Genomic DNA, 18257 nt, shown 5'->3' on the forward strand with positions numbered 1-18257 from the left:
AATGACTTTTCATGACCCCTTTTAGCCCTCCTGACTCCTTGCTTAAGCTTCTTCCTACTTTCTTAATATTCTCCACGGGCTTCATCTGTTCCCAGCCTTCTAGCCCTTATGAATGCTTCCCTTTTCTTTTTGACTAATCTCACAATATCCTTTGTTATCCAAGGTTCCTGAAACTTGCCATACTTATCCTTCATCCTAGCAGGAACATGCCGGTTCTGAATTCTTATCAACTGACGTTTGAAAGCCCCCCACATGTCAGTTGTTGATTTGCCCTCAAACATCCGCCTCCAGTCTAGATTCCTCAGTTCCTGCCCAATATTGTTATAATTAGCCTTCCCCCAATTAACCACCTTAACCTGAGGACTCCTGTTATCCTTATCCACCAGTACCTTGAAACTTACTGAATTGTGGTCATTTTTCCCGAAATGCTCCCCTACTGAAACTTCGACCACCTGGGCGGGTTCATTCCCTAATGCCAGGTCCAGTATTGCCCCTTCCCTAGTTGGACCATCTACATATTGTCTCAGGAAGCCCTCCTGGATGCACCTTACAAATTCTGCACCATCCAAACCCCTAGCACTAAGTGATTTCCAGTCAATATAGGGAAAGGTAAAATCACCCACCACAACAACCCTATTGCTTTTACATCTTTCCAAAATCTGCCTACATAACTGTTCCTCAATCTCCTGCCGGCAATTAGGGGGGCCTATAGTAAACCCCCAACATTGTGACTGCACGCTTCCTATTCTGGAGCTCTACCCATATTGCATCGCTGCATGAGCCCACCGAGGTTTCCTCCTGTCGTACAGCTGTGATATTCTCCTTAACCAGCAGTGCAACTCCCCCACCTCTTCTACACCTCTCTCTATCCTGCCTGAAACATGAGCTTTTGTATTTTGTCTTGCCCTACTCTGTATGCTGTTTGACATCTAGGGGTATCTACATTTGGGAATCCTGCCCTTTTTCTTCATGAAACATATTCGTTCTGAACCCTCTGCCGTCCCCCACTGCTCGGACAATGAGCTACATACAAGTAGTTGTTTCCAGTCCACTTTTGCTAAATCACATCTCAGTTTCACAAAGTTTACTTTTCCCCAGTTTAAAACTTTTATTCTTGGTCCATCTTTTCCATAACTGCTCTAAATCAAACTGAATTATGATCACTACCACTAAAATGCTTTCCCACAGATACTCCTTCCACATGTCTGCCTCATTTCCTAAAACTGAGTCCATACCTGCCCCTTCTGTTGTTGGGCTGGCTACATACTGGCTTAAAAAGTTGTGAATACATTTTAAAAATCCTGTGCCATTCGCCTTTTACAATGATTCTATCCCAGGGTCTTCACCATGTTTCAGTTGGTAGCACTCATGCCTGAGTCAGACGTTTGTGGTTTCATGGCCCTTTCCAAGACTTGAGCATAAAATAAATTAAGGCTGACACTCCAATACAGTACTGAGGGGCTGCTGCATTGTTTTTCAGAAGAGACATTAAACCAAGGCTCAGTCTATCCTCTTGGGTGGATGTAACAGTCACCATGGCACTATTTCAAAAAAGAGAGGAGAGATCGCTCTGGTGTCCCGGTCAATATTTATCCCCCAGTCAACACCTCAAAAAAGATTATCTGGTCACTACTAGGTTGTTTGTGGGAGCTTGGTTTGTGGCAGCATGAATTGGCTTCCATGTTTCCTACATTACAACAGTGAATACACTTCAAAATTACTTCATTGAAAGATGCTACTTAAATGCAAGTCCATTTTTTCAGTGTTAGGGCAGTACCATTACTTTTGTACAAGAAAAGCTTATAAAAGGGGTGCCTAGTTTGGCTATCCATTTGATGGCCTTCTGAAATGCTGAGTGGAGAAATGAACTGCCTCCTTCAACAAATTTTACTGGTCAGATTAATGTGATGTATTCCATGGTCTGGGACATGGCCACATTGTCTTGGGCAGGCCCTGTGCAGATTTTGTTGAGCACTGTCTTTGAGGGAGGTTGAAGCCAGGGACCTCTGCTGTTAGGTCAGTGATGATAATCCATGCACCCCAGGAAAATACCCATCTGGATAGTGAGATAGTGGGTTGATACCAATTTCATGACTGTTAGCTGCTGTTCCCTAGAATGGCCAATGTGATTTGAAGTGCCTTCTTGGTAGGCTTTCTAAGTCTTCATGAATGGAAAGGCTGCTCTGGTCATGATTTTATCCATCTCACGGAGCCTGATGGCTTTGTGATGAATGACAGATGGGCAGTGTGGGACAGCACTAGAAGCCAGTTGGAGTGGAATTGAGCATCGTGGACACTGCCCTCGTGACGTTTAGTTGCACATTCATGATCTTTGTGGCAGCTGCAGGAACATGAGGCAGTAGAATAGATTAGGGCCACAGTTGCAGTGCTACGTGTTCAGGCTATGTTTCCAGCAGATTTCTGGACCAAGTTCATCCTGGGGTTTTACCTTTTGGCCCGTGTTGATGAGATAAAGAAAATAAGTGAGAGTCCTGTCCAGGGTGACACAGGAATTTTGGGTAGGGGTCATGGGTAAGTCACCACTTGCAGAAGGAAAAATTGAGATCTTTACTGGCGGAGTTACGATGCAGACCTTGCTGAACCTGTGCAACCGTCTTCTCTAGCTTATGGTAGTGGTGCCCTGTTCAGAAGTAGCATTCCAGTTGGTCCAGCTAGCCTGTGAGCATCCTACTTGCTTTCTCCAGAGCTGATGCCTGCATCAGCAGTGCTATGTCATTGACATAGATGAGCTTCAGGGAGTTGATGCTAGCTACACATGGTCTCCCTATGTGTGCTGGTTCACAGAATCTTTACAGTGCAGAAGGCAGTCATTTGGCCCATCAAGTCTGCACTGTCTCTCTGAAAGAGCATTATACCTAGTCCACCTCTGCCTTAACCCCGTATACCTGCACGTTCTCTCTTTTCAGATAGCAATCTAATTCCCTTTTGAATACCTCGATTGAAACTGCCTCCACCACCCTTTCAGGAAGTTTGTTCCAGATTCCAACCACCCTCTGGGGTGCTCTGGATTTATTTTTCCTACTTTTCTCCTTCAAAGAATGTGCCTTGACATTGCCTGCAATGCTTTTTCTTTGAAGGTGGGCCAATAATTAGTCACTTCCTTTTCTGCCAACATTTTGAACCCTTCTCACTAGATACATTCTCATGCCAGCGAAGTTGGCATTCCTGTTATTAATTATCCCCAATCTGGATCGTTCCATATCCTTTTCCATGGCCAACCTAAACCTTATGATACAATGCTCACTGCCCACTAAATGCTCTCCCACTGATAGTTGATCCACCTCATTCCCAGAACCAGGTCCAACAGTGCCTGCCCTCTCGATGGACCGGAAACATAGTGCTACAGAAAATGATCTTGAAGACACTCTAGGAAATCCTGCCCCTCTTGTTCCCTTGCACTATTCCTATCCCAGTCTATATTTAGATGATTGAAGTCCCCATTATAATTACTCTATAATTCTTGCACTTCTCTGTAATTTCTACATTAAATATGTTTCTCCACATCCCTTCCACTAGTTGATGGTCTATATGCTACTAATGTTATTGCACCTTTTTCATTCCTTACCTCTAGCCAGAGAGATTCCATCCTTGACCCCTCTGGAACATCCTCTTGCTACAGTACTGTAATGCCAAATTTAATCAACACTGCCATTTCCCCCACGCCCCAAACCTCTACCTTTCTTTCCTTTCATGCCTCTTCTAAAGACCTTGTACCCTAGAATATTTAATGCCCAGTCCTGCCCTCCTTCGAGCCAGGTAATTGAGAACTTGCCAGCAAATGTTGTTAAGATGATGGCCAAATGTCTCCTTGCCTGAAAAACATGAAAGCATTCAACCTGCCAAACAAAGATCCCTTTCATGGCCTCAGCCACTTTAAAAAGGCCATAGTCCTGTTTTATGCCTGCCTATGACCCTCAAACAATAAGAGCTAATGCAGTTTCACAGAAACTGACACCTCATCTCTGAAGAGACCCTAATGACCCCCTTTGTGTTGCAGAGACCAAACTCACAGAACTATACAAAGGCCATCTACATTTCATAAGCCAGACCTGGCCAACCAGAGCCAATTTTTCTGCTAAGACCCTGCAGCTGAACCTCCCTTTAAGATTTAATGGTTGGAACATAAACAATCTCAGGGACCCAGACAAAGGGATATACACCCTTTGTCAAAGCCAGAGTGAAGAGGTGGGAGTCATGTGACACCTCTAGCTGGTGGAACCAGTAATATTGCCTTGTGGTACTGAAAACCCTTAGCCTGCCATTTTTCAATCTACCTAGCAGCAGCACAGAAAAGGGGCTCTGCCCAGGCTGAATACCTGGCCCCATCTACACTTTCCACTGGAACTTCTGTACCGTGGCCTCCAAGACTGATTCATCTCTGCATGCCCAGCTCTTCGTGGAAGTCATCTCCACTGGGAAAGTAAATTATCCAGCATCAGTTTTTAATCTGCCAACATATGTGAAGCAGTACTTCATTGGACTTTGATTCTGGACTCCAGCCACATGAAACAATAATTCTTTTTTCTGTGGCATTTGCCCTGTAAATCTTACTTTCCGCTATACCTCCTTTACTGTGTTGAGTGCGCAGGGGGCTACGTTACGATCCTGTCCGGCCCAACCAGAGTCTGTGTAAATCAGCTAATGCTTTGAGTTCATCCTATCTTGAGTTTGCTGTGGGGTTATTAATGGAAAATTGGATCACACCAAACTGAGGAGTTGGGAAGCACCCCACCGCTTAGGAAGGCAGAAACAAATCAAAGCACCTTTTTACAGTTGGGTGGTGAGTGGAAAAATCAGGGCTGTTTAAATTAACCACCTCCTGTCCATAACACTGACTATACCTGCATACTAACTTTGTGATTCATGTGCCAGAACACATACATCCTTCTGCACCATCGAGTTCTGTAATCTTTCTCCATTTAAAAATGATACTGCTTTTCTATTCTTCCTGCCAAAGTGAAGAAGTTCACATTTATCTACATTATACTCTACCTGACAAATTTTTGCCCACTCAATTAACCTGTCTATATCCCATTACAGATCCCACTGGCACTCCATTAGTTACAGTTTGCCAATTCGAAAAAGACCCATTTATCCCTACTCTCTGCTTCCTGTTAGCCAACCAATCCTTTATCCATGCTAATATGTTACCCCCTACACCATGTGCTCTTATCTTGTGCAGTAACCTTTTATGTGGTACCTTATCAAATGCCTTTTGGAAATCGGTACCACATCTACCAGTTCCCCTTTATCCACCTTGAATGTTACTTCGTCAGAAAATTTTAATAGGTTAGTTAAACATGATTTCCCTTTCATGAAGCCATGTTGGCTCTTCCTGATCACATTTGTGATTTTCTAAGTACCCTTAATAATGGACTCCAGCACTTTCCCTATGATGGATGTCAGGCTAACTGGCCTACAGTTTAATGCTTTCTGCCTCCCTCCTTTCCAGAATAAAGGTGTTACATGAGCTATTTGTTGATCTGCTGAGATCATTCCAGAACCTAAGGAATTTTGGAAAATTATAACCAATGCACTTGCTATTTCTATCACTTCTTTTAAGACCCTAGGATGCAGGCATTTTTGAAAGCTGATAAATCCCCAGGGCCTGATAATCTACATCCCAGAGTACTAAAGGTGGCTGCCATGGAAATAGTGCATGAGCTGGTTGTCTTTTTCTGTAGATTCTGGATCAGTCTCAGCACATTGGAGGCTGGCAAATGTAACCCCACTGTTTAAAAATGGAGGGAGGGAGAAAACAGGGAATTACAGACTGGTTAGCCTAACTTCAGGGAAAATGCTAGAGTCTGTTATAAAGGATGTGATAACAGGACACTTAGAAAATATCAGTGGGATTGGACGAAGTCAACATGGATTTATGAAAGGGAAATCATGTTTGACAAAACTACTGGAGTTTTTTGAGGACGTTACTAGCAGAATAGATAAGGGAGAACCAGTGAATGTGGTGTATTTGAATTTTCTGAAAGCTTTTGATAAAGTCCCACATAAGGGGTTAGTGTGCAAAATTAAAGCACATGGCATTGGGGTTAATATATTGGCATGGATTGAGAATTGGTTAGCAGACAGGGAGCAGAGAGTAGGAATAAATGGGTCTTTTTCGGAATGGCAGGCGATGATGAGTTGGGTAATGCAGGGATCAGTGCTTGGGCCCTAGCTATTCACTATATATATCAATGATTTGGATGAGGGAACCAAATGTAATATTTCCAAGTTTGCTGACGACATGAAACTTGGTGGAAACGTGAGTGGTGAGGAGGGTGTTAAGAGGCTTCAAGGCGATTTAGATGGATTGAGCGAGTGGGCAAATACATGGCAGATACAGTATAACATGGATAAGTGTGAAGTTATCCACTTTGGTAGGAAAAACAGAATGGCGGTATTATTTAAATGGTGATAGATTGGGAAATGTTAATGTACAAAGGAACCAGGGTGCCCTTGTACACCAATCACTGAAAGCAAGCATGCAGGTGCAGCAAGCAGTTAAGAAGGCAAATGACATGTTGGCCTTCATGGCAAGAGGACCTGAGTACAGGAGCAAGGATGTATTACTGCAGCTTTACCTGGCTTTGGTGAGACCACACCTGGAGTATTGTGTGCAGTTTTGGTCTCCTTACCTAAGAAAGAATATACTTGCCATAGAGGGAGTGCAGCGAAGGTTCACCAGACTGATTCCTGGGATGGCAGGATTGTCGTGTGAGGAGAGATTGAGCCGACTAGGTCTGTATGCATTGGAATTTAGAAAAATGTGAGGGAATCTCATTGAAATATGTAAAATTCTGACAGGGCTGGACAGACTGGATGCAGGGATGATATTTCCTCTGGCTGGGTGAGGGTGGTCTAGAATAAGGGGGTCACAGACTCAGGATATGGGGTAGGCCATTTAGGACTGAGATGAGGAGAAACTTCTTCACTCGGTGGTCAACCTGTGATAGTATTCCACAGGTTGTCCACTCTGATTTGAAGAAGTTTCTCCTTATCTCAGTCCTAAATGGCCTACCCTGTATCCTGAGACTGTGACCCCTTGTTCTAGACCCCCCCCTTCTCTACCACAGAAGGCTGTGGAGGCCAAGTCACTGAATATATTTAAGGAGGAAATGGATTTCTGGACTCAAAAGGTACCAAGGGGTATGGGGAGAGAGCGGGAGTTTGGCATTGAGATAGAGGGTTAGCCTTGATCATATTGAATTGCGGAACAAGCTCAAAGGGCTGAATAATCTTCCCCTGCTCCTATTTTCTATGTTTAGGTCTAATAGTTTTCTTAGCACCTTTCCCCTGGTGATTGTGATTTGTTTGAAGTTCATCCCTCCCTATCACCTCTTGACTATCAAATATCTTTGGGAAATTTTCAAAGTCTTCTACTGTGAAGCCAGACGCTAAATACTTGTTCAACACCTCTGCCATTTCTTTGTTTTCTATTATCAATTCCCCAGACACTCTCTTAGAGGACCAACACTTGCTTTAGTTACTCTTTTCCTATTTTAAATATCCTCTCAGGTGAGTGTATAAGACTGCAAGACAATATTCAAAGATGAACAGTACCTTAAAAAAACATTTAGTCAGTCACATTTCTTTGCTGTTTGTGTGACCTTTGCTTATAATGCACGTTTACTTCCATGTTTCCTATATTTCAACAGTGACTACGCTTCAAAAGTACTTCATCAATTTAAAGGGCTTGGTGACATCTCATGGTCAAGAAAGGCACTATATAACTGGAAGCCTGTCTTTATATTCTTTACCCAGGATCTTTACCTATACTTGATTGTCCATTCGGTTCAGATCTGGTAAAGGATTCATTTCAGCTCTGGTAAAGGATCGCTACCCAAAATATCAAATTAACCGTTGTCCGTATGGATACTATGGCTGGGATTTTCCAGCCCCAGCGTGGCATGTCCCGCTGTGATGAATGCAGGAGCCATTCAAACTTCCATTCACCTCGGCGGAACCGGAAGACCCTGTCAGCAGGAGGGACCGGAAAATCCTGGCTTATGTATTTAGAGCCAACTCCATTTTAATTCTAAATGTGTCACTGGCACAACAAAGGACAAGTTGCAATTAAATGGTATGTTTTGGGTAACTATTGTGTTTTATTCTGTAGGATGACATAAGTGCAATGGAAATGGAAGAAGACAAACGAGACCTAATTTCTCGAGAAATTAGCAAATTCAGAGATACTCACAAGGTAGTACCAAAATTCACTATTCCTACAAATATAAGCACAAGAACTACAGGCACTTTCACTTTTTTTTAGAAAGCTGATAGTTCATTAAAATATTTGCTGTCATTAGCTTTTCTTTGTAAAATTGAAGCAATCAGAATTTTACCTTTGCAACCTTAAATATATGGATGGATGTTACATTAGGCCCATTTTAAGTTAGATAGCAGAAAATAAATTAATCCACAATGAATATATGAGCATATAATCTGATTTTTCTCAGGAGTACTTATAAATGAATTGTAAGGGGAAACATTTTTCATGTTTTATTTAGTCAGTATTAGTTTGAGTATCAGTTGATAGACTAGTGGTTAATCTTGTCTTTTAATGCATTATGAGCTTAGTATTGCTTGTATTTAGCAACCTAGCGCACTGCGAATTTAGCATCCTAGTAAAGGAATCAAATCTAGAAACTTGAAGTTAACGCAAATTTGAGGAGGGAGAACAAAGTATAGAGCCCTGCTCCAGAACTGTTGGCTAGTGGAAAAGTAAGTGGTGTTATGTAGTTCTTTTGAATTGTAGGCATATATTTGAGCATTGAAGAAGCAGCTAGGGCAAGGGGAATCCAAAACAGGTACCATATAGCATGCATGGAATAATGTACATGCCCTTAAAGCTAATCTATTCATTGACCCCCACCATTATGATAGAGATCATATGGTGACTAAAGCAAGATGAACTCAGAACTTGTGAAAATGCATGGATAGGATGTAAGTATGAGCTTCAGTTTCTTTTTTATAAAATTCATGGATACCCCCTTAGAAATATGCAAAGGTGCAACTGGTCGTTCTTTAAAGTCTAGCTCGTTGTCATGACCTTGAGCAATCTCTTTATTTCTGTACTTGTGGTTTAATGCAATCATTTTGACTATTGGGATTCTTTAATACTTGCACAGTCAACCTTTGCATGTTTTGATTCTTTTATATTGTAATGTATTTGCTGCAGTCTTTCAGACTGTTGCTGTCAGATGTTCAGTTTAACAGGGGGTGTCCATTTAGAGCACTGATGAGTCTGAAGAATATGAGGTAAGACCCAATAAATTTATATCTTCTCCCTTTCCACTTTATTTTGCTTTTATTTTGCATTTGCTGTGTCATAAAGTCTTACATGTTTTAAATGTTTTCATTTAAACTCATTCCTTTTAAAACCACAGTAACTTAGTTTGAAAAGCCACATTAATGTTGAAGCAGCTTTGATCTTTTGTAGTGTACAGCAAAAAATATCAAATAGTAAAGTTAATTGTAATATATTAATAGTTGAAATAAAAATTTGAAACGTTGTTACATTCATTGAAAGCTCAAGGAATTAAACAAAATATTCAAAGGTGTGGGAAGCTAGAACTTGAAGCCTGCCTTTTTATATTTTCTTACCCGTATAAGTTTATGCTCGTAAAATGTACTCAGCTAAGAGGGATTTCAGACTTTTGTAAGTATGTAGAAGAATATATTTTTACTTCACACCAAAATATTAGCATTTAGGAAATTTCAGAGGTAAGTTCAAATAAATCCTAATATTTTGTTACACTTTAATTGACTGCCCATCAAATCTAGAAATTACCCTTTTTTGTAATTTTGCGTTGCTTTTAACAAGAGGTTCCAGCATGTTTTGTGCTTTGTATATAGCTGGCACTGTTTAACTTAATATATCAGTAGTTTTAATAATTTATAATGACCAGACTTGAAAATTAGATGCATAAATATTTGCCCTGATTCTTTGCAACTTAATATTTAGAAGGAGCGTAGGACAGATTGTGCTTCTGCACTTAATTCATTTTGATATTTTTAAGAGTTTTGCATCTCTTTCAACATTAATTATGGCAGTTACATCAGTATATCTGGCAGTGGGTGGTGATGATTTTATTTAAATATTTTGTGTTGCCTCATGCTGGTTGGATAAACTGATGTGTTGTAAAAGCTTTCTTTTCGCTATTGTTTGCTGATTTGAGTCATTGGTGACCGATCGACAACAAGAACCTTGAGGTAAGAACCTGTGTTTACAATTGTTTAATACTTTTGAATTGTTGTACGTTGTAATTTTTCAATTTGCTATGTTTAATTATGAAATAGGGATGATGTGTTATATGTAACATATAATTTGTAAAAGTTGCTTTTTTAATGTGTTGGCACAGCTTGGTCGTTCTATTACTTGTGAACAATTTACTTGCTCTTCCCAGACACTTAGCTTTTAGGCAATGTTAATCCAGTCATGACGGTCCAAGTCCTAGCAGACCACTGTAAGTCAAATCACTTCCAAGGATGGATTGTAGTTTATTGATGTTTTCATTTTCTTGTAGGAATTCTGGACCTTAAAGTTTTCATTAAAATTTGAATTTCTTATCAGTACTGTAAATGATCATCTAAACTGTACAATACTTTCCTATAATTGACAGGTTCTATGTCAACTTGCGCTTTTTCTGCACAATAAATATGATCTTGTGATTAATGCATTCTTCTTTAAAGCATTGTGTTTCAGAATTGCCTCTAATGGCTAAGGATTATTTTGTTAATTTTTAGAAACTAGAAGAAGAAAAAGGAAGGAGGGAAAAAGAAAGACAAGAAGTTGAAAAAGAAAGAAGAGACAGAGAAAAAGAACGTGAACGAGAAAGGGAAAGGCGTGAGAGAGAGAAGGAACGTGAAAAAGAAAAGGAGCGGGAACGGGAACGTGAGCGGGAACGTGAAAGGGAGAGGGAACGTGAGCGGGAGCGTGAGCGGGAACGAGATCGAGATCGTGACCGCGATCGTGAAAGAACCAAGGACAAAGAAAGGGAGCGAGACCGAGAAAGGGACCGAGAACGGGATAAGGAGAGAGAAAGAAGCCGGGACCGGGAAAGAAGCAAGGATCGTAGTAGATCCAGGTTTGCACTGAATTTTGTAAAAGTATTTAGCATTATGTTTCAAAATTAGATTATATTTTGCAATTTCTCTCTTGGTGTAAGTCCTATTTCATTTGCTAATTTGAAAGTAAAATTGGAGAAAATCATTGAAATTCACTCCGTCATTTAAGAAAGCAGGGAGGATGAAAGCTTTCAGGGTATTGTTGGCTCCTCCCGATCTTTATAATTGACTCTTTTTTTTATTCGTGGGCATCGCTGGCCATCGCCTCCCCAGATTTGTCTCCTGTATTGAGCATGTCAGGTTACATGACGATGAGGGCTATCACAAGGGCCCAGTTCCATTATTGTGTGCATAAAAGGAGGGCATGTTAAAATCAGTCGCTTGTGTTTCATTGAAATTTGCAGAGAGAAAAGCCGAGAAAAGGAGAAAAAAAGGGACCGGGAAGAAGATGAGGAAGAAATGTATGAACGTCGGAAACTAGAAAGGAAACTCCGTGAGAAGGAGAATGCTTACCAAGAGGTAACTGTTTTGAGATTAAAGGAATTGATCTTGTGGGAATTCAAAATCAACACTACCGTAGTAATGGTTATGTATGTTTGAAGTTGAGGCAGATGTGTTGGGTTAAAGTTGAGGCATATTTACTTTGATTGTTCTGTATTTCATCTTGGGAGTGGTTGGTCTTAAATGTGCCCAACATTGGAAGCACCCTCTGTTCCCAGAACAGAACAAAAGCTGACACTAAGTCAGATATGTTTTGGTAAAACCTTTGCAATTAAGTTTTATTTCAAGATTTAAAATGCTTAATGATGTTAGATGCCTTGGTATTAAAGTGCTACACCACTTGTACAAGCACACTTAACTAGAGATGTTTGTGAGATTAGTTTCTGCCTCATGCCATTGAATTTTGAACTGCTGCTTTTATTAATTTTTGATCTTTTGATTCAGCGTCTTAAAAATTGGGAAATAAGGGAACGGAAGAAGGCAAGAGACTATGAAAAGGAAGCTGAAAGAGAGGAAGAAAGAAGAAGAGAAATGGTGAGTGTGGCGTGATGGGGTTTGTGAACCTCAATATGCCAAAGCCCCAAATTCTCTCTTGAATGACAACATTCCCAGCAATTTTACTCTTTTTAAAATTGGCTTTACTTCTCCTGGCTTCTCCTGGCTTTGTTGATTTTATGACATAGAAACTAGGAGCAGGGGTAGGCCTTTCGGCCCTTCGAGCCTGCTCTGCCATTCAATATGATCATGGCTGACCCTCTATCCAATGCCATATTCCCGCTTTCTCTCCATACCCCTTGATGCCCCTAATATCCAAAAAATTATCAATTTCTTTCTTGAATATCCTCGGTGACCCAGCCTCCACAGCCTCCTGTGGTAGAGAATTCCACAGGTTGACCACCCTCTGAGTGAAGAAATGTTTCCTCATTTCAGTCCTAAATGGCCTGCCTCGTATCCTGAGACTGTGGCCCCTGGTTCTAGACTCCCCAACCAGGGGAAACATCCTCCCTGCATCTAGTCTGTCTAGTCCAGTTAGAAATTTATATGTTTCAATCAGATCCCCTCTCATTCTTGTAAATTGCAGTGAATACAGGCCCAGTTGAACCAATCTCTCCTCATACGACAGCCCTGCCATCCCCAGTATCAGCCTAGTGAACCTTTGCTGCACTCCCTCTATGGCAAGTTTATCCTTTCTTAGGTAGGGAGACCAAAACTGCATGCAATACTCCAGGTGTGGTCTAACCAAGGCCTTGTATAACTGCAGTAAGACATCCCTACTTCTGAACTCAAATCCTCTTGCAATGAAGGCCAACATATCATTTGCTTTCCTAATTGCTTGCTGTACCTGCCTGTTTACTTGCATTGACTGGTGTACAAGGACACCCAGATCCCTTTGTTCATCCACATTTCCCAATATATCACCATTTAAATCACCATAACATGACCTTGCTTCTCTTCCTGCATATGATTTCAGTCCTTCACTTGGCTTGGTGCTCAGCCCCCATGCAAGAGTCCCCAAAGCTGGTTTAAAAAAATTGTGCAATTGGTGCTGGAACTGGGGCCAAGTCAGGGAGCACACTTAAAGTTGATGAAAATAGTGGGGCATCAGTAGAAGGGAAGGGGAATGAAAGGAAAGGTGGGCAGGAAATAGATGGGCACAGACAACCTTTGGTGAGTGGAACAAGTAAGGGGTCAAAAAGGATATAGTGGTTTGTAGGAATTGGGTATACATGTGACGAGTAAATCAAAACAGGGTGAGATAGCAGTTCATGATGTATTTCAAGCAGTTGCAGGGAGCTGTTAGGATGGTGTGGGGGTGTCTGAAGTTGAAAACATAGGATATGTGTTAGGATTGAGAGCGCATGTACAGTTAGAATGAGTGAAGGTCTGAAAAATAGTTGCATTATGCCTTAAACACCAAGAAATCAGATTTTAGTCCTGAACTCCCTTACATGTCATGCTGCACTTATCCTGCCCGAAATGAAAGAGAGATAATGCAAGGAGCAGACAAAATCTGAGCCAAGAGTTAAGTACAAGAGCAGTACAAGACCAGAGTAAGAGAGATTGAAGTTGAACAAGTGACACAAACAGCAATAGCAAAGTGAAGGGATTGTAAGAAATACTCCATCATAATATGTAAAACATTCATTGACAATATTAACAATGTTTGCAATCTTAGAGGTGATTATTGTATTTGTGCAAATTAAACTTGCAATTCTGTTAGGCAGAGCTTTTGTGCAGATAAAAAGAGGAATTCAATAAACTAGCTGTTTTTGATCTCTTTACAAAGCCATATTGAAAACATAATTTATTACTTGCTTAGCAATATGGAACTAAGCCAAAAGAAGCTTACATGTTTGATTCCTTGTCTGTATTGAGTTTACTGATCTTGGCAGTGATGATGATTAAATGCATTCCTGTGTGTTCACTTTGTGTCATGGGGCACTTATCTTATCAATGCGCATAGTGTGATGACTCCATTCTCCACAAGGAGATTACTTTCCTTCAGCCATGGTGCTGAGTCGGAGATACTGAGGACAAGAAGCCAGAACAGATCAATTTTGGCCAGACTTGTACTGCTTGTAACTGGCTTTAGGTGCCAGTGACACCCGAGGGAGCAGGCTATCCCACTACCCTTCAGTGAAAATGCAAAGTGCGCTGCTGGAAAGGAGGACAAAAATAACTCAGTGACTTTTTTGGAATTGGAGGTTTGGTTTTACTTGTTAAACATTCAGAACACAAAACCTATTAATAGCAAACCTTTTGGCTATAAAATAATTTATAACTTAAATACAATGTTATTCTTCACAGGCAAAGGAAGCAAAAAGACTGAAAGAGTTTTTGGAAGATTACGATGATGATCGAGATGATCCAAAGTATTACAGGTAAATCTAGCCTCTCTCAACCCTGTGCAACATCAGGTTACGTTTTGGTGTCTTATGTCTGCATTATGTGAAATTGTTTCCTTGTTGAATCTTAGAGGGAGTGCTTTGCAGAAGCGCTTAAGGGATCGAGAAAAAGAAATAGAAGCTGATGAAAGAGATCGCAAACGAGAGAAGGAAGAGCATGAGGAGATTCGACAGCGTTTGCTGGCAGAAGGGCATCCTGACCCAGATGCTGAGCTTCAAAGGGTAAATCACAGCTGAATATTAGTCACTGCCTAACTTAATGTGCTGTTCTGGATGTGTAACTGATAGGAATCATTACAAATATTGCAAACAAAAGTATTTTAATTAACATGTAAAACAGTAAAGCTGCCATACTATTTCATAACTTGTACTATTGATTGGAAAGCTAGTGAAAGGGGTGGCTTGATTTCAGCTGATAATTTAGGAAAAAAATGGTTAATTTACACTAGGAGTTCACATTGCGAAATAGATATTTGGAGGCAGTATTTGTCTCAAGTTCTTGAACTTGGCAGAGCAATTGTTTTAAGAATGTAGCTGATTGAATTCATCTTCTTAAGTTGGATCTATCTAAAGTTTCACCTGAGAAAGAAAAACTTTTGAATGATGGAGCCCCATCACCCCTTCCATAGCCGAAGAGCCAACCAATTCGCACTGTAGCATTCGTATATTTAACCTACTACCTGTAATCAGAAACACCTCAAAATATGTGAGCTTATTAATAGCCATGAAGCTTTTTATTCACTTCTAGGGAAATTTCTGTCAGTATCCTTTGTGAATCTATAACTTACTACAATACTAATGGGGCATAATGTAGATGTAACTAGGCTTGCTTAACTTGATACGGGGGTAGAAGACAAATGAACAACCCCCAATGAAAGACACACTTTGCTTACGAAGGGAAATGTTGAACAGATGCTTTTGAAAATTACTCAAATCTGTTTAGTTCCTTATTTGAATGCTATTAAATGCCTAGCTAGGAATAAGACATGTGTAATAGAGTTGATTCATCTATGTGAGCCATACATTCTGTTCTGCTGTAACCTTTCTGGGCAAACCCATGGTATGCACGGCAAGGCATGAATTTGCACCATTGACAGGTGATAGCAGGGAGTATGGAAGAACCTGAGTTATTCTGATGGCTCAGTGAGTATGTCCACAATAGCTTAGCCACACAGACAAAGTCCCTGGTTGATAGTGTTAGCTGATGACCTTGGGAGTTGAGAAATGTCCCCTCAGGAAATTAGATTCCATGATGATGTAGTTTGTGATTTTTGGGAAGAGTGGACTTGATGTCAATAACTCTTGTCTTGTTGCATGTTATCATCTTATTGCGAACAGATGGAACAGGAAGCAGAGAGGCGGCGGCAACAGCCAATCAAGCAGGAGCCAGAATCGGAAGAGGAGGAGGAGGAGGAAGAGAAGCCAGAGAAAGAGGAGCGACGAGATGAAGAGGAGGAAGAGCCAGAGCAGAAACCCTGCCTTAAACCCACCTTGCGCCCTATTTGTTCTGTCCCCTCTGTTTCATCAGCAAGTGGAAATGCTACACCCAATACTCCAGCAGATGAGTCTCCCTGTGGCATTATTATTCCACATGAGAACTCTCCAGATCAACAGCAAGAGGAGCAGCGGCCTAAAATAGGACTGAGCCTCAAATTAGGTTAGGCACTATAAGTTAACATGATATATAACTTGCTGCTGGTCATGAATTTTTTATGAAATTGCCTTTTCTCATTCATAACATTTTAAGCAGCATTGTTCTTTTACTTTTGGGATCTGGATTCAATTCAAGCACAGACTAATAAGATAAATCTTCTGGCTGGATGGGTGCTGTGTAAAATGAGTTTGGGGAATCTTGGACCAGTTACTAGTGGCCATGAGCTCATGATGGAAAGCTGGCACTAAAAATAGCACTGTTGGTTTAAAAAAGCCCCAAAAACATTCGGTACGGTAAATAAAGATGTATGGACCAATGTATTTGCGGTGCTGCTCAAATATAGTGCAGAATGGAGGAAGCTTTACTCTGCATTGTGCTTATGGTGGGCAGTGAGGACTTGATAGCTGACACCAAGCCCTCATAGTGGGAAAACTTCCACTTTTCAATGTGGCATCCTAAATGTTGAAGAGCAGGAAGGTATACAAACAAATTATCCCTGCAGCATTTTTACCAGGCAGTTCACGGGCTGCCTATGTTCAAATAATTAATGTTGAACACACAATTTGATTTGTGATCTACATTTAATGCTAACAAACAATGCTAGTGATATGGTCCCAACCAGCACTGAATTGACTAGTGAATCTGAACCTGATTTTTATTCCTTTTTCTGTTCAGGTGGTTCCAATAGTCCGAGTCAGACAATTTCAGTCAAAAGAAAGAAACTTCCGGTTGATAGTGTTTTCAATAAGTTTGATGATGAAGATAGTGATGAAGTTCCTCGTAAGCGGAAACTTGTCCCATTGGATTATTCCGAGGACGAAAAGGGTGCCTCTAAGGGAAATGTAAATACTGAAGAAAAACGAAAACACATAAAAAACCTGATTGAGAAAATCCCAACAGCTAAGCCAGAACTCTTTGCATATCCTCTTGACTGGTCTATTGTGGACACGGTACGCTTCTCTACTTTTGTTTGTGCGACATATAACTGGTAAACATGACAGTAACCTATCCATTTCCCAAATCATTGGAGAATACTTGTGAAGAGAAGTATAGGTTGTACTGTTTTGACATTGTTGATGCATAAATGGAGCCAGTGGCTCATTTTAAATATAATCTGCTCTGTTTACTGTAGTGGCTCAAGAGACTAACCTACTACTGTATAGATGTAAATTCAGTAAATCATGCTGTTGAGATTTGAGAGTGAACAAATGAATGGTGCAATGTGCTGCTGTACTAGGTCACTGTCTTAAACTATGTCAGATACTGGTTTGATCCCACAATTGAATTCCTGCTCTCAGCAGGTTGTTGAGGCATCAAATGTAAATACTGGCAAGGAGGATGAAACAACTTCGAATTCTTTGGCTCTTTGGGTTTATTCAGTTGATATTTTAGCCATACAGGAAATTCCTAATTGCAATCCTGGTCTAGCTGAGTTAACGGATTTTTGCTATGGTGGCAGTAGTAGTACAACAATCGTCATCAGTGCTTCTTGGTTAGATTGGGCTATCTCGGTCAAGATTTTCACTTCTGGTTGCTAGTATAATCTTTATTACCTCTGTCACTCCCTTCAAACAATATATCTCAGAAAATTAATGGGCAAATTCCAACAAAACATAGTACACAGGGTATGACCCAATGAAGAACTGATTAGTTTTTGGTGAAGATGTGGATCCGGATCCTGGAATTTTTTTTTAAGGATCTGTTAACATTGGGAGAGCGGGTGAATGGATCTTTTTTTAAAGAATGTTGTGGGTTTGTTTAATTTAGAATGTTGTTGATTGTTTGGAAATTTTGTGAATTGTCTCAGCTGTTGTGGTGGAATTTGTCATAGCTGCCAAAATGTGAGCAGAGTTTTAAGAGCAGGCTGTTGGATGTGCATTGGCCTGAAGCCTCCTCAGTGAGATGGAAGCTCTTAATAAAAAGATTTATTTTTTCACCTTTGTAGTTACAGAGCAACAACCAGGCAGTGAAAAGCCTCAAAAAAGAGCTACGTAATGGTTATATTGTTGAGTTAACACAGCATGGCAGAGATACTGAATGCCCTCTTCACTTGATGAAATTATGCATTTGTGAATGCTGAATGAGGGCAGGGTTGAGTATGGCTGTTG

General features: G+C 40.6%; 1 protein-coding gene across 9 annotated transcripts in view; it reads left to right on the forward strand.

Annotated features, from left to right (window-relative positions):
- The window catches only part of rbm25b (RNA binding motif protein 25b), a 115078-nt gene that overhangs the window by 66492 nt on the left and 30329 nt on the right, over positions 1-18257 (forward strand). For all 9 annotated transcript variants that reach the window (XM_078562901.1, XM_078562904.1, XM_078562896.1 and 6 more), the window contains 8 exons: positions 8138-8221; positions 10768-11108; positions 11493-11607; positions 12034-12123; positions 14398-14471; positions 14567-14717; positions 15834-16152; positions 16825-17099. In XM_078562901.1, coding sequence (XP_078419027.1) covers positions 8138-8221; positions 10768-11108; positions 11493-11607; positions 12034-12123; positions 14398-14471; positions 14567-14717; positions 15834-16152; positions 16825-17099 — 1449 coding nt within the window. The remainder of the gene's footprint in view (positions 1-8137; positions 8222-10767; positions 11109-11492; positions 11608-12033; positions 12124-14397; positions 14472-14566; positions 14718-15833; positions 16153-16824; positions 17100-18257) is intronic.

Source organism: Cetorhinus maximus, chromosome 18 (assembly GCF_964194155.1).
Source record: "Cetorhinus maximus chromosome 18, sCetMax3.hap1.1, whole genome shotgun sequence".
Lineage (NCBI taxonomy): Eukaryota > Metazoa > Chordata > Chondrichthyes > Lamniformes > Cetorhinidae > Cetorhinus > Cetorhinus maximus.